This window comes from Sinocyclocheilus rhinocerous, unplaced genomic scaffold (assembly GCF_001515625.1).
Source record: "Sinocyclocheilus rhinocerous isolate Xijiao unplaced genomic scaffold, SAMN03320098_v1.1 scaffold4723, whole genome shotgun sequence".
In the NCBI taxonomy this organism is placed as follows: Eukaryota; Metazoa; Chordata; class Actinopteri; order Cypriniformes; family Cyprinidae; genus Sinocyclocheilus; species Sinocyclocheilus rhinocerous.
Window position 1 is genome coordinate 98,788 of NW_015629076.1, and position 15,708 is coordinate 114,495.

At 38.9% G+C, this 15,708-nt stretch overlaps 2 protein-coding genes across 8 annotated transcripts; one reads left to right on the top strand and one right to left on the bottom strand.

Annotated features, from left to right (window-relative positions):
• The first annotated feature begins 684 nt into the window (after nt 1-684).
• LOC107738791 (uncharacterized protein C3orf18-like) lies at nt 685-5,131 on the top strand. Of its 2 annotated transcripts, XM_016550645.1 has the most exons (6): nt 685-809; nt 1,534-1,577; nt 1,756-1,951; nt 2,180-2,205; nt 2,874-2,979; nt 4,176-5,131. In XM_016550645.1, the coding sequence occupies exons 3-6, from the start codon at nt 1,844-1,846 to the stop codon at nt 4,242-4,244; spliced, it is 309 nt and encodes a 102-aa protein (XP_016406131.1). In that variant the 5' UTR covers nt 685-809; nt 1,534-1,577; nt 1,756-1,843; the 3' UTR covers nt 4,245-5,131. The 2 variants fall into 2 exon arrangements, with proteins under 2 accessions (XP_016406131.1, XP_016406130.1); XM_016550644.1 differs by lacking the exon at nt 1,534-1,577.
• Nucleotides 5,132-5,373: 242 nt separating this feature from the next.
• Nucleotides 5,374-12,199, bottom strand: LOC107738790 (high mobility group protein HMG-I/HMG-Y-like). Of its 6 annotated transcripts, none has more exons than XM_016550638.1 (5): nt 12,087-12,199; nt 11,069-11,167; nt 9,628-9,720; nt 8,688-8,747; nt 5,374-7,520 (listed from the first exon to the last, which is right to left on the bottom strand). In XM_016550638.1, the coding sequence occupies exons 2-5, from the start codon at nt 11,156-11,158 to the stop codon at nt 7,455-7,457; spliced, it is 309 nt and encodes a 102-aa protein (XP_016406124.1). In that variant the 5' UTR covers nt 11,159-11,167; nt 12,087-12,199; the 3' UTR covers nt 5,374-7,454. The 6 variants fall into 6 exon arrangements, with proteins under 6 accessions (XP_016406124.1, XP_016406128.1, XP_016406123.1 ...); XM_016550642.1 differs by having other exon boundaries at nt 9,628-9,717; nt 11,069-11,175; XM_016550637.1 differs by having other exon boundaries at nt 11,069-11,175.
• Between the last annotated feature and the right edge of the window lie 3,509 nt (nt 12,200-15,708).

Below are 15,708 nucleotides of genomic sequence, written 5' to 3' on the forward strand. Positions count from 1 at the left end.
ATTTATTTTTATTAATAATTTATAATAAAACTTTAGGCCTACTTACGTTTTCACAATAATAATTAGTCTACTGCAATGTCTTAAGGCCCAATTATAGTCTATACTTTGGAATTATGAACTGAAGGGGCGTACATGTGTACAAGGTGTTTCAGAGCCACTCACACATTCAAAACAAATATTAAAGCATAAAAAATATATATTAAAATATTAAAGCATATTCTAATTTTTAACCCATGAAAAAAGAGAAAAATCTAGCTTAATTTCTTTTCAAATGACCTGAAGGTACATGGACCTGGGAGTAGGCTAAGAGTAACCTATAAAAAGAAAATAAACAACAAAACTCTTTACATCTCATTACATTTATTAATTTACTAGCTACAACATTAGGCCTACTTATTGACACCATAAACTAAAGAAAGTATTAATATGAGGGTAAATAGATTTTAATGCCTTAAAAAATATTACAAGTTCAGAATTGCCACCTTAACATGGCCAGAATGTGTGCGTTGAAATTTTGGTCTTAATGCGGTCAAACTGTGCGTCTTTACACGAACCAAATAAACGCGGCCAAAACGTGCGTGTCTACACGTACAAAAGAAACGCGTTCAAAATTGCCGCGTTAACGCGGGCAAATTGTGCGTGTTGACGCGGTCGCATTTCACGCGTTCCGTTTAAAGACATTTGGCCCCGTCCGCCTTCCATACTTCCCGTAAACACTGACAGACAGACGCGTGACTTGTGTTATAATAACTGGATTTGGAGGCTCTTACAGCGAAGGGACACTCGTCCGGCTCTCTTGACTGAATCAGGTGGGTTTGCTTTAACGGCTCGCTAGTGAGGTTTGGCTGGTCATGAATCCGCAGACATCACGGTGTTATTATTATAATTATCTTTATGGCACTGATGCTGTTATCGATGATCACCACAGTAAAACAATGCACGAAAACAAATGGTAGCAGATAATGCCACTGAATGCGTTTTGTTTTCTTCCGCTGAGTCATGACGCTTTTTATATTAGCCCTTTGCTGGACGTTTTGAATTAAATGTTATATTTCCCTATTATAAATATAAGTTGTGCGGTTTGCATTTGTATATTAAATGACTGATGACAGTCCCGTTGTGCCATGTCAACCGCTTTAGAAAAAAAACATGCTGCTGTGATGTACAATATGATTATGAATATGATATTTCTAAACCGCGGTACGTGATTCAATACCGCGGTATATCCTCAAACACATTGTATAATCATAATATACAACATTCTCATTAAATGCTAAAAACGCTTATTATAGCAATAATATATTACTCAAAATTGCAAAACTATGCTATGGTTGTTTTTCGTATGGCTTTGATTTAAATGCTAATTCAATGTACGTTTTAAAACATCGCCGCATTACAGTAATGCGAGTAAACGAAAGTACAAATAAATAAAATAATAATCCAAACATTAGAAGATAAGAGAGGGGGGTTATCGTAAAGAAGTTTTATAAACAACGAAAATGATAAATAACTTTTTTCCTTCTGATTTCGAAGTGACCTGAACCTGTTTTGTGAGCGTCACCCGCTGCAGTTAAAAGGTGTTGTAAAAGGCAATGTACCTATACCCCCAAGCAAATAATCTATCTGTCCAAGACAAAGTACATTTGACTGATCAAGTAGATCGAGTGCAAACAAGTTTGAAATAAAACAGATCAACTCTATATATCCTGCCTGCGTCCCCATCCGTAAATAACTGTATGCTCTTGGACCTGACAGTCACTAGTGAGGGCCGAGAGACCATGTGGGAGTCACATGCGTGCAGAAGATGAGCAGTAAACAGATGCCGGTCTGAGTGTGTTACAGCATGAACGGCACCACGCAGCCCCCTCACACCATCAGCGGAGACGCGGCCCTCAGCTACGTGCTGCTCCCCTTCTTCCTCATCACGGCCCTCGGGACTGCTGCAGCAGTGGTAGGTGCTGGCGTGTGAAAGCAGTGGTAGCACGCATGTCTCTTCAGCGTGTTTCTAGCTGTGCTAGCCTGTGGGGAAGAATGTGAACTCGCACGACGGAGTAATTTGACTGAGCAGTACACATCCAGACAAAAGGCCTTTATTCGTTTATGAATGTGTCTTGTTATGCACACATGTATTGTGTTCCTGTAGTAAAATGCTAATGTGTCTTCTTGTTTTATACTGTAGGTGATGTACATAAGGAGGAGACGGAGGTAAATAAACATACGCCAGCTCTAACATATCAAATGTTTGGAATAATTAATTACGAGTGTTTGGAGAGAAGTCTCTTCTGCTCACCAAGGCTGCATTTATTCGATCAAAAAATACAGTAAAATAGTAACATTGTCAAATATTATAACAACTGTTTTCTATGTGAATATGTTGTAAACTGTAATGTATTCCTACGATGCAGCGCTGTATTTTCAGCATCATTACTCCAGTCTTCAGTGTCACATGATCCTTCAGATCAATGCTCAAGTATTAATAATGGTCCTTATTATTATCAATATTCAGCAGCACAGCTGTTTTCAGCATTGATAGTAATCAGCAATGTTTCTTGAGCAGCAGAATATTAGATTGATTTCTGAAGAATCATGTGACACTGAAGACTGCGCCCCATCACAGAAATACATCACGTTAGACACAGTTGAAAATTGTAGTAATATTTCACAATATTACTGTTTTTAATAAATGCAGCCTTGGTGGGCAGAAGAGACTTCTTTCCAATACATTAAAAACTCCTAACTATTCCAAACCTTTGACCATTAGTTTAGTTCACTCTAGCGTGAGTAAACCCGTAAGGATTTCTTCTTTGAAACACAGAAGTAGATGTCCATATAAGTGTATGATGAAGGAAATAAAACTGTCTGTGCACTTTCAGGATTGACAGACTGCGGCATCAGCTGCTTCCGGTTTACACGTATGACCCGACCGAAGAGCTGAACGAGGCGGAGCAGGACATTCTCTGGAAAGAGGAAGACACAAGGGTAATCCATCCTGTTATGAGATGAAAAACACTGATATCTATTGTTGACTCCCACTGCACATACTGAAAGCAAATGTCAGTCTGTACTCCACTGATATTAATGTTCATATTCAGCAAGGACAGATTAAATTGATCAAAAGGGACAGCAAAGACATTTGTGTTTCTTCAGTGATTTCTGAAGATCATGTGACACTGAAGACTGCAGTAATGATGCTGAAATTACTAAAGGAATAAAAATAATTATTTTGAATGTAAAACATTTTCACGTAGAAAACGTTTATTTAATTTGCAATAATATTTTACAATATTGCAGTATTTACTCTATTTTTGATCAAACAAATGCAGCCTTATTGAGCATAAAAGACTTCATAAAAAAAAAAAAAAAAAAAAAAAAAAAATATATATTTCTAATAACTGATTTCTTTAATATATTTTGAAATGTAATGTATTCCTGTGATGTTAAAGCTGAATGTTCAGCATCATTACTCCTTTGTTGAGATAGTGAATTGGTGGGTTTTTGTTAAATGTGAGCCAAAATCATCACAATTAAAAGAACCAAAGACTTAAACTACTTCAGTCCACGACATTCTAATTTATTGAGATGCACCTGTATATGGCATTTGTCAGAATGTGGTCAACTATATACAAAATACTAAAACTTTATAACAAAATGAAACAAAACAACAGGGAAATGTCTACCATGTGACCCATGCAGAAAGCAAGCTCTTATAAACATTTGCATTGACAACCACCTCCGTTTTTTCTTATTTTTCCCCCCCATGTAAACCACAAACACTCATGAACCATGTGATATATCTGTACTATTATTTGGATCAATTCAAAATATAGCTGTAAATATATGTATCATACGACCTAAATCATAACATCCAAGATTTTGGTCATTGTTGCATAACCTCCTCAGGTAAAGTTTATGAATGCACGAGAATTTCCACAATAAGATAAAAGAGGAAGAGCGATTAATATTATATTCATTGCAGTATTTTAGTTAATTTTAGGACTGTAGAAAGTATACTATTTTTAATTCTAGTGCGAAAAGTATATTTAAGAAATGGGAGCATTGAATGTTTTCACATTTCCACATATTTACGTGTTGCAATGAGCCTTTGTGATAAACTCTTTCATCGCTGTAATAAACCATATCAAGATATGAGAAGCTTTTCTTTTGTGCATGTCCAGGTGGTCCGGGGTTGGATGAGGACGTATCAGCAGCGCAGACACCTGCTCTCAAAGGATCCTGATGCATGAAAAAGCCTGCTTGAACTTCTGCACAATCTGTGGACCTGGTCAATAACTAGTCACTCCATATACCATCTCATCGTCCCGCATTGCAGTCACAAGATGGACAATTCTGAGCAAAAAGTTACTGATTTTCTGAGTCTAGATGAGCTTTAGTGACAGGAGAAATCTACAGGAGACTGAAGACTCGAGCGTTGGGATCATATTATTCCCCTCTGGTCTGAAGCACAGCTTTACTCTCTGAATAGCAAGACTCAAGCAGGATTCGCCACCGTGTTAGTTTTTATTTATTTTAGCTGTATGTTTTCTGCTGATGTTCTGTGCTATTAAATCCTCGTGAGAGCTGTTCATTTTACCGAGTGTGCATGAATGTGATGTGCTCAACCAAAACCAAACTGGGTTATCGTGCTAAACCGTCACTCAAGAGACCGTCTTTTATTTTTCATTCTCTATGCAAGCTAGTTTGTCCTCCTCATTCGTTTCCTCAGCACTGGAAGTGTCACGAGAACGTCTGCATTAGATTTCAGCTTCATGCCAGAATGAGAGAGTGCTAAACTAAGGGGTACCCCAACATGAAACCAGCATTTACTCAGCCTCGTGCTGTTACAGACCCTTATCTACATTGGAACCTTATGAATTTAATGGTACAGACAAAAAACAGGGCATTTTTCTAAATATCTTCTATGTTCTGCAGAAGATATTTTGAGAAACATCTGTTTTGCCCACACAGTGGCAGTCAAGGGTAACCAGAACTGTTTGGTTATAGTGAGTAAATAAGTTCTAATTTTTGGGTGCAGTAACACTTAACTAGCCAATAGCCTTTAGTTAGCCCAGCAAAACTGATTACCCCAAGCAAACTACTATTTATAATTTAGGGTAGGAGACATTCTCCTGCATATATATATATATATAATCAGGAAGGGGTCAACACTTTTTCACACCACTGTATATATATATATGCGCAGTGCAGAACCAGATTTACTGCATTTTAACAGACTGTTAGGCAAACTACAGGCCATTCATTTCAGACAGCTAAACAATTAAATATTTTCATGCTCTCAGATATGAGTGCAGCAGCTCCTGCCATTCGCCCAATGCCAATTAATAATTTAAAGAAATACAGCCACACAAAAATATGTACGAATCCTTAACTTTATTACCATTTTGAATATAAATTCCTGCAGTCCACAATAGAAAATGCAGAGTGTACACATTGAAAAGACTGATCCCAAACCAGTTGTGGGCACGGGCACATAAAACCAAGACATCAGTACATCGAGGGGGCATGTTAAAAACCACTGCGTCAAACAGCCATAGTACCATCATGATCTACTATTCAGGGGCTCAGGGCGAAGCAACTAGCAGGATATAGTTCATTACAAACAGAAAGAGGGAAGAAAACAAACAAAACAAAAAAAAACAAAACAAAGAGAGCCCTAACCTTCAGGTGCCACACTAAATCATTTTGTCCATGATATAACAAATCAAAAAGTAAATTCAGTGCACCAAACACATGTATAGAGAAATAACCAAAAACACACAAACCTATATCTCTACCACAGTCTGTGAATATGTTTCGCATCTCTCTGACCCAATGCAGTCATTCCTGTGGTGTGTCCAGACGTTTCTATATGAAAAACAGTTTCTGTTCATTGATGCACACTGCTGTAAGCAAAATCAGTAGAAAACAAAACAAAAAGGAGCAACGAAAAACCCACACCGGAGACAGCTGTAAATGAATCCGACACTGCACTTGGAAAGAAACAAAACAAACACGCTTGCCAAAGGCTGCACTGAGACCAGTTGAACATCGTCAGGAAAGAGAAGAGTAATCCGTCATAGGCTGTTGCAAAGTGAGGTATGAACGTGACGGTCAAGTCCAGAGTAGAACTGACCTGGTTGCAGTATTCCGGGTTTAATAAACCATGTTTGTAGCAGCATTAAGTTCTGAGAGGAGACCCAGTCACTGGACCAATCAGCGTTCCCTGACATGGAATTTAACACGTCAAAAAAAAAAGAAAGAAAAAAAAAACCATGAAGAAAACAAAACAAAAAATCTCAAAACACATCAAGCAAAAGCTGTCTGAGTGGACTGTAATGGGACAGAAGTGACACAGCTGGGAATGGAATGAAGTAGCATTTTCTAGTAAAAAAAAAAAAAAAAGTGATTAATGTTTGCATGTATAGTTCACAGATTTGGGGCTGATAAAATTAAATGCACTGCTGGTGTCAAATCACTTGTGGTGCCCTTTTTGGAACAAGGACCAGTAGGTGGTTTAAAAAAAAAAAAAAAAAAAAAAAAAAAAAATTGTAATTTCCAAAATTAATACCAATCATCGTCCTCCAAAAACAACATTTTGAACACAGCCAGAAAAGCTAACTGCTCCTTAGCACATCCAGTAAGCTGACCTACACTGAGAACGGGCAGAAACTGACTACGTAGCATTGCGTGCCAGTGAATTTATTGCAGGAATCAGTGAAATCATGATGGTGGCGAGTCCGCGGAGGGCATTATAAACAAACAAAACAACAACAACAACAACAAAAAAAAAAGTCAAAAATGTTTCATGACAAAGCATTCAATGATATGTTGATTACAAGTTAAAAGTCCTCTAGATTAGTCACTCAAAAAATACGCTCATTTTATTTCTAGCTTGAATCACGGAGTAGCTAAAAAAGTTTAACCGGAGACAGAGAGTTCCCACACACACACGCACACACAACCCAAGTAAAAACAACGAGTAGGTCAGATCACCTTTGTCCAGTACACAACATGAATTTCACACAACCTACCATATTTTAGATTTAGACTTGTAAAAATAAACTTGAATTCTCTAGGCCTGAAACGGTTGCTTGCGAAAAGAGAAAACTTCAGTATTTCGCAAATCGCTTTGTGTCAAGCCGCCATCAGAGCATATCTTTGTCCAGTATAATGACAGACACTTTCGACCAATTAGCCATTGAGTGCGAGACATACACGTGTGCATGCATCCACGAATGGACATACAGTATTTTGAGTCTTTTTCCAGTGGTGTTACACAGAGAAGGCGCATGAAGTGTGCAAGCCTCCCTGACGCTAGGGGGCGCTAGAGCGTAAAGGTGAATTGGAGGGTGAGGGTGGCACTAGTGTAAGAGGAAGAGGGGGAATGGGGAGGGTCAGTCCAGCTCTGGTCAACAGGAAGAAATAACGTTGGATTGTGAGGTAGCACATGTTGCTAGTTACTGTTCCTCTTCCTCCTCCTCTTCTTCTTCCTCAGAGGACTTAGATGGCTGCTCCTCCTTCTCCTGAAGAGACAGACAGCAACAAACGGTCAGATGAGAGAATAACATTAACATTTGCATTACAGCATGCAAATTATAACAGAATGCAACAGACTTTAATCGGGTTAGATGCCATATTGAATTTCATGTGGATGAAAACGAGGTTGTGAGGGACAGACTCAATCCTTACAATGGCACACACTCCTAGATCATGTCATTTTCACAACTTTCAAAACCGTGTCATGGAGGTTTTGCCTACTTAAAGACATTTCGTCAGCTGAGCAATCAGTATATTAAACACTACAACCTATAAACGCACTGTACTTCAGTCCCTCTCAGCCTCAATTTCATTCGTGTCAAATTAAATATGGCCCTATCCTGACAATAGGCTTCTTTGTATGTGCAATTTGTTTTTCTTTACTTTTTGAGGTGAAGTGTGACAACTGCTGTCTATTATCTCAAATCTGAGGAAAAAAAAAAAATTTAAGATACTAAACACCATCAGAGAGTCACCGACTTGCTGACTCACAACTTGCACCAATAACTTAAAACAGTCTTCTAGGCAACTATGGGTCACAGCGAGGCTGATGCAAACTCCAACACTTTGTGGAAATGCTCAAAAGGGACACTTGTGGTAACACTCCTCTCCTAAGCCATTAAACATGAGTCACAAAGGCATTTTAACATTTTGCCTCCTGTCTGCTTCGTGTGAATGAGTAAGTGGAGGAAACGTCCCGGCATGGCCACGATAACTAGTAGTGTGACTCAAAGCCAGAGGTTTGTGTGACTCAACTCGCTGGATTCCTGCGGACATGTTTGAATGAGGAAAACTAAACTCCAGCGCCAGAACCGTGCCTCATGTGAGAGGAATGCAGCACAAAGACACGGGGCTGATGACTACACAGTGAGCTGTCGAGGAAACGGGGGGCGGCACTGGGCTCTGCCGGATTACATGCCTGACTTAACATCAAAATAAAAGGCTTCAAGATATTTGATCTGTTCTTATAAACAAGACCTACAGGAGAAACGAAGGGGGAGAAAGAACTGCAAGAAATCCCTGGTGAGAAGCAGCCAAATGTTTTTGTTGTTGCCCGTGGCAACTTCCCACCACACAAACACCCGTTCAGCCTTGCGGTTTTCACTATAAATGGCACACGAAATGCACCAAACGGAAAACAAATGAAAACTCACTGCTTTCTTGGGCCGTCCTCTGCGTTTCATCCCTGCAGGTGCCGAAGCCGTTGCTGTTTTCTGAAAGAGAAAGAGAGAATAAACAAGGTGCTCTGCGTGCAGTTGAGCACCAGAGGGCGATGTTGGGCTCGTGCTGGCAGGCGGCCCAGGGGCAGAGAGTTCATTGGCTATTATGTTGGAAACGGACATGAGCAGCACGCAGTGCACTTCAGTTCGCCGGCCACCTGGTCTGGAGCTGAGAGACAGCTGGTACAAGCGGGCGAGACGCGCATGCACACACAAACAAAGGGAGAGGTGGTGTGCATATGTGGGGGGGGGGTTGGATGGGTCAGCTGTCGTCATGACAATAGATGGAGGGGAAAGAAGGGAAGAAGCAGGGGGTGGGGTTATCATCTCAGAGACAGCACTGCAGCCTGTGCACCTGCAACACACAGCGCCTGCTACGCCACAGGAAGCTAGCAGGAAGTCAAAAGATTCAACCGGAATTGAGCAACTGGTTTTATCTGCAGGCTCTAACGAAAAAACAAGACTGTTCAGATCATAAGATGCACCAAAGATGAGGAGCCAAGAAATTGATTGTAAACAGGCATGCTTACACTTATGGGAAAAAAACCCTAACAAATTAGGCCCAATTACATTCCCAAAATTAAAGGTTCCAAAAGTTGGGTTTACGGTCATTCCATAGAACCACATTTTAGGCTCCCCAAAGAACCACCTCTTTTTTTTTTGGTTTATGTGACAACCTCTATAAAGAAGTTTTTGTGCAATAAAAAGGTTCTGTGGATGTTAAGTTTGTTATGGAACCATGGATGCCAACAAAGAACTTCAATTGGTAATAGAGGGCCGGGAGACAGATACAGGTTTGTCGGTTTCTCGTCGTTGATGGTAATATCGTAGAGGTGGTAGCGGTGCACAAAACCACTGAAACATTTCTACTCACTTTGCCCCTAGATGCCGTGGAGCTTGGCTTGTTCTTGCTGCCCTTTGGTCTTCCTCTAGGCCTCTTCGGTGAAGGAGATCCACTTGCCTCCTGCTATAGATTGAAAAGGGTAAACAACCAGAAAAAATAAATAAATAAAAATATCTGTACACAAGCAAGAGTCCACTGTTGGTTACCATATACTGATGGATAACTTAAAGCATCTGCCGTTCATAGTTAACACAAGTGGTTGCTACTTTTAGACCAACAGGTGGCATGCAGTCATTGGTTGCCAAAAGAGAATCATATACACTGCAGACCAACTATCAGTGTTATACCAGTTAAAGGAGCAGCTCAGGGTCAGTGTAAAGAATACTTCCTGTCAGATCTATGCAAGTGGATTGTGTGAGCCAACAGTAAATAATGCATATCAAGTCTGCTGTGCATCTCAAGGACAGGAAACCAAGTTTACGTCAGTGTAGACTAACATCTACGTCATTTGACTTTGAAAGAAGAGTGTGCAAAAGAACAGCACACTTGTTAACATTTATAGTCTTTCAGTCATTTGACAGTTTTACAACTACACAATACCAAACAGAGCCTGGAAATGTGTGTGTGTGTATATATATATATATATATATATATATATATATATATAATAAAAAACCCTTTACTGAAAAAGCAGTTACATCCTAATTTCTGAAACTAACCACCTACAAAAGCTCAAACTGAGAATCCACTTGAGCTATTGCCTTGTGCATGCCTAGACAAAGGCCTGAAATATACTGAAAGTTAGCTATTTAAGCATGTTACATATGGCTGTTGCCCACTTGTATAAAAATGAACATGAATTACTTACAAATGCTTAAAACATTGTTAAACTCAGAGTGTGTGTGTTATATATAAGAAGCTAAGATAGTGATAAGTAATCCATCTTGCTGTATGATGGTGGCCATGGATTACTACTCAAAGGCTCTGATTACATGAGCAAGCAAGTAATAGAAACTTTAAACCCAATGCACTCTTGAGGCCCTAATGATTGACAGCGGGATGAACCAATCAGATGCTGGAATTTCCCAGCGGCCAATCAGTGCGCAGCTGAAACAGTAAGTGGGTTACTGCTGGTTTAAAGAGATCATGTTACAGGCCTTGGTCATTCTGCCACTACAGATGACCATTGCACAAGTAAAGCGTGTGCAACTGAGTTGAAGATGCACCAAAACAAAGATCTTAACATAGCCTACCAGTTAAGCGCTTTACGAGATTAAGTAGCACACTCAAAAAATGGTTTGGATGTCCTCAGCCCATGTGCAAGACCCCCCAAAAAATAAAAAGCACAAAACACACTTGCAGGCATCGTTTTAACCCAAAATACAAGCTAAGGGCAGTGTTTCGATCTCATCAATGTGAAACACACCGGTCCATTTAATACCACAGCGCCCCATATAAAGCAGTGCACTACCTGTGGGTGTTTTCGTGGTCTTCCGCGTCCTCTCTTCTCCGCTCCGTCTTTCTCTTTAGGAGCCACTGTGTCCTTGCCGGAATCACTCATTCTGCCTCACTGCAAAACTGCATGCAAAGAGTCGCGCGATAAACACAATAGATTAACAAACACGATATCAGGTGAAAGGAAAGAAACTTTAAATAATTGACTAGGCGGCCGTTTGGTAAAAGTGAAGTGCAAAATTAACTTTCCAGGGAGTGTAATGGAGGAGTGCGCGGAACGACCGGCTTCCCGTTTGTTTACAACACGCGCTAGGCCCGACCTCGCGCGAATTCAAACCCGACACAATGTCGGTTACAAACCAAAAATATTTAAATCGCGGCGTGTCCGTTTAAACAATTGGATATTAATACCTTAAATTAGTAGATATGCAGGCCGTCGGAGGTTCGCTGTGCTGCGGCGGAGCTTTAAAAGAGAAAGCTCAAAGGCGAACGGCGGTTTCTACGGATACCCCGCAGCTCCAGTGCGAACCGGAACACGAACACAGCGCGCGATTCGCGCCCTTTTAAATCCCCGAGCGCGTGAAAACACGGTTCGGTTGTTTACACTGCGAAGAGCTTTAATCGATAAAACATAAATAAAAATAGCTAACAAAGACGCAGCGAAACACCTTTGCTTTGTGTAAAACATCGTTTGAACGGTTTTAAACAAAATGTTTGGGACCTTTGTTTCAAAACCCCCAAAAATGTATTTTAAAATAATTGCAATATTTGCGGTATATTAAAAAACAACGTTTCTTTGAGAAGGGCGTGGACTGCATAAACTTACTAAAACTTGGCGTGTGTTATAAGTTACAACGAAACACGCGCCACACGAGCCCGCCAATCCGTTTAGTGTTTGTTAATCCTGTTCAACTGTGCCTAAAAACCAATTACACCTATTTCTGTTTTCCTGGGTTTTTTTTTTCTTTCTTTTTTTGCAGAGAACAAACATTTCTAAAGCCAGCTTGAAAATAAATAAGAGATTTAATACGTACCCTTTCAAAAGGAGCGGTCGGGACGACGTCCAAAGCGTGTAAACCTCGCGGTCTGCGAGCTGCGAATGAATGAAAGACAACAACCGCCTGCCTTCGGGAGTTTCAGGGGCATCTCACGGGGTCTTCCACACGGCCAATCATGATCGCGTCAGCGCCAGACACAGCCGGCCGCTTTTGATTGTAATGTTGTTACAGGTTTTTGTTGTTACTGACCCCCTCGCTTTTAGAAAAAGAATGGTCTTAGATGCATTGTTGCACTCTTTATTTTTGCCCAATTTTAGAATCGCACGCAAAATACACATTTACAACAGGCGAGTTTTTCTTTTTAGAAAAAAGAATCAGAACGATTTTTAATGTTTTTTTACAGGAGTTTCTTCTTCTGCTCATCAAGGCTGCATTTATTTGATCGAAAATACAGGAAAAAAATGTAATATTGTGAAATATTATTATGATGTAAAATAACGTTTTTCTATTTGGATATACATTAAAATCTAATGTATGTCTGTGATGCGCAGCTGTATTTTCAGCATCATTACTCCAGTCTTCAGTGTCACATGATCTTCAGAAACATTGATAAATATAAATATTTTTCATTAAGAGCTCAACTAAGACGTATGTGTTTTGACGAATGTAAAATATCAAGGTTAGATTAACTAATATTATTAAGTTTATAGCATGACCACGCCTCCTCACACTGGTGCTGCGAGTCCGTCAACGACACCGTGATTGTGTGTGAGTTCAACGAGCTGTGGATGAGAAGGTGGAAACTTTGTTTTAGATAAGTTAGTTGTATGGACGTTATTTTCCGCCATTTACCTTTTATCGCTCTTTCTTTTTCCTGGAGAGACTGTCCCCCAGGGTAAACAGAACAGAACCAACATAAATGTATTGCAGATATCGTTAAAGTTCAATAATGTTATGTACACATTTTAGGATTAGTCTGATTCAAAGGATAATCAGGAGGCTGAATCCTGACTGACAGAGGAGGAGCTGGGGATGGAGGAGGGCAATTAGCTATTGAGCAATGCGATAACTGCTGATAATACTGAGGGACCTAATACACTGAAAAAAGTTTTTCAAGCAGTACTTCATCCAATTAATAATTTGTTTTTCAATTAAATTTACCATTATTTGTTTTATTTTTCAAGTAATATTTTTTTAGTTCAAAACATTGATAAATATAAATATTTTTCATTAAGAGCTCAACTAAGACGTATGTGTTTTGACGAATGTAAAATATCAAGGTTAGATTAACTAATATTATTAAGTTTATAGCATGACCACGCCTCCTCACACTGGTGCTGCGAGTCCGTCAACGACACCGTGTTAATTTTACTCATACAGCAGCCGTGATTGCAGCGGAGGAGAGACGATGGTGGCGCTAATATGGTGAGTGCAATAATTTAACTCCACGTTTAATAGACATGGCTGTTGTTTGAAAGAGTAAGTTTAAATTAATTAAGCACCTGGACTAAGTGTATGAAAAGCACTTTATATTCTATTCAGCAGGTAATGCTCAACCTCGGAAATGGTGAGTTAGCACCTAAAATTCAGTACTGCCAATATTGTGAACTCGGAGTGTAATAAAACCATGTAGTTTTGATGCCGTTTGTTGTGATTCTGAGAGAAACTGTTTTATGTTAGTTTGTTAAACTAGTTTTTTCATGTTTTATGGGGAAATGTTTTCAGATAAAAAATTCATGTTTTGTTGTGTTTTTAAATTAACATTTGGAATTGAATTAAAATAAAACAGAACATTGCATGAATGTTCCTTTATTTGTTTGCTTTTTTTCTTAATTTCCTAGTTCAACAAATTGGAAAAATAAAACAACTGATATAGATTTAACTTGGAAATTACACTGAAAAAAATTTTCATTCAACCAATTAAAAAAATTAGGGTAATGATTCACATCTATATTTTTTTTTAACTTGAGCCAATGAAAAATGAATAACTTGCCCTAAACAATATTTTCTATGGCTATGAAAACTATAAAAAATACATTTCTTAAATGAAAATTTTTGTTTTGATTAAAACTATATATTTTTTTGTTTGGATCAAAAATAGAATTTAAATTAATTGACTTTCTTCAACAAGAAAAATATACTTTGTGCCAGGTTTTATAAAATAGTTTTCATAGACATAGAAAATATTGTGTAGGGCAAGTTATTTATTTTTCATTGGCTCAAGTTAAAAAATATAGTTGTGAATCATTACCCTAATTTTTTTTAATTGGATGAATGAAAAATTTTTTTCAGTGTATATGAATGCGTATGAATGCTGATTCACATCTCCTTCACCCCTTAAATAACAAAAGACTTTTCTTCCTGAAGAAGTGCAGTATCTCACCATGTCGTATTTGTTGGGTCCAATTAAAGTTACGTTAGTCGGTCCCACACAAAATCGTAAACTTTTGCTAAAAGTTGCAAATTCAATTCTCAACACTGTTCTCAACAACATGTTTACTAGTAACTGACCAACATAGAAACAACATTTTCATACACTATCATAAACAACTCTGGTGTGATATAGCAAACATCACTGCCATGCATTTAAAGAGAAGCTTTAAAGAGATAAAGTCCTGTGACTTGTGAAAGGCTGGTCTTTTCCTGTTGAAGGCTGTAGGCTAAAATTTCTTCACATTTACAACACAAAGCAAGGTGTGATGCTGCAGCTATAGGTGCTGCTTTGGCCAATATGCTTATTGTGTTGCAAATAGTAGTAAAAGCACAGCACCATTTAGCACAGCCTCTGGCACATTTTACTGTCCTGTGTTTTCACAATAGGCCATTTGGTCTACTGAGACATCTTTTAAATGCAAAACCATGTCACTAATATAGCATGCTAATATGACTCATTCCCCCATTATCAGTGTTTACAGACGAGTCATTGTGAGTCAGTGAGTATCCACTGATCAAATTGTGTTTTTTGTTTTTCTGTTTTAAATAAAGTGGAGTCTTTCTGGAATTTGAAACTGAAACTGAAGTTAAAGAGGGAGAGTCTTGATGACAAACACACAAAACATTTCAGGTGTTTTCCATCAGCTTCCTGTCTTTCTTATAAACTTGTTTGAGGTTGTTTTTAAGGGCACTGTTTGTCATGTTCACATAAGTACCTCCAGCAATACGCACAGGATGAAGTATGAATGAACAGCTGTAATTTTTTTCTTCTGCTCAGCATGTGCTCTTCTGGCACTCTAACTACTCACGAAATTTCTCCATTCCCAAGATATGGTTAAGTAGGTACACACACACACACCCCACTCACACAAAGACACACACACACACACCCCACTCACACACACACTGCGTGTAACCAGTTCACAAATATTCACTGTCTTGCATTACGCCTTAAACCACCAGATGGTAACACTTATATATGAATAATAATACATAACAAGAGTTTTGACTTAAAGGGACTGAACCTCTTACTTATGGGACATTTACACAAGAAGGTATAGGTAAATGAATGAATGTACAAACTCAAACAATTTTGGAAAGAACCGCATCTCCCCGGTTGTGTGTGGGTTTCTCCCGCGCGTCTCAGTTTGAGTCACACACACTTGAACATTACCATTCGTACACAAACACGGTGGGCTGGCTCGCGGACAGAGTGGAGGAAGGA

Coding starts and splice junctions, on each gene's coding strand:
- LOC107738790 (XM_016550638.1), bottom strand. CDS start 11,158: ATGAGTGATTCCGGCAAGGACACAGTGGCTCCTAAAGAGAAAGACGGA. Junction 9,721..11,068: donor GACCACGAAAACACCCACAG/GTAGTGCACTGC, acceptor TTCAATCTATAG/CAGGAGGCAAGTGGATCTCC. Junction 7,521..8,687: donor GAGGACGGCCCAAGAAAGCA/GTGAGTTTTCAT, acceptor CTGTCTCTTCAG/GAGAAGGAGGAGCAGCCATC.
- LOC107738791 (XM_016550645.1), top strand. CDS start 1,844: ATGAACGGCACCACGCAGCCCCCTCACACCATCAGCGGAGACGCGGCC. Junction 1,952..2,179: donor TCGGGACTGCTGCAGCAGTG/GTAGGTGCTGGC, acceptor TTTATACTGTAG/GTGATGTACATAAGGAGGAG. Junction 2,206..2,873: donor TACATAAGGAGGAGACGGAG/GTAAATAAACAT, acceptor GTGCACTTTCAG/GATTGACAGACTGCGGCATC.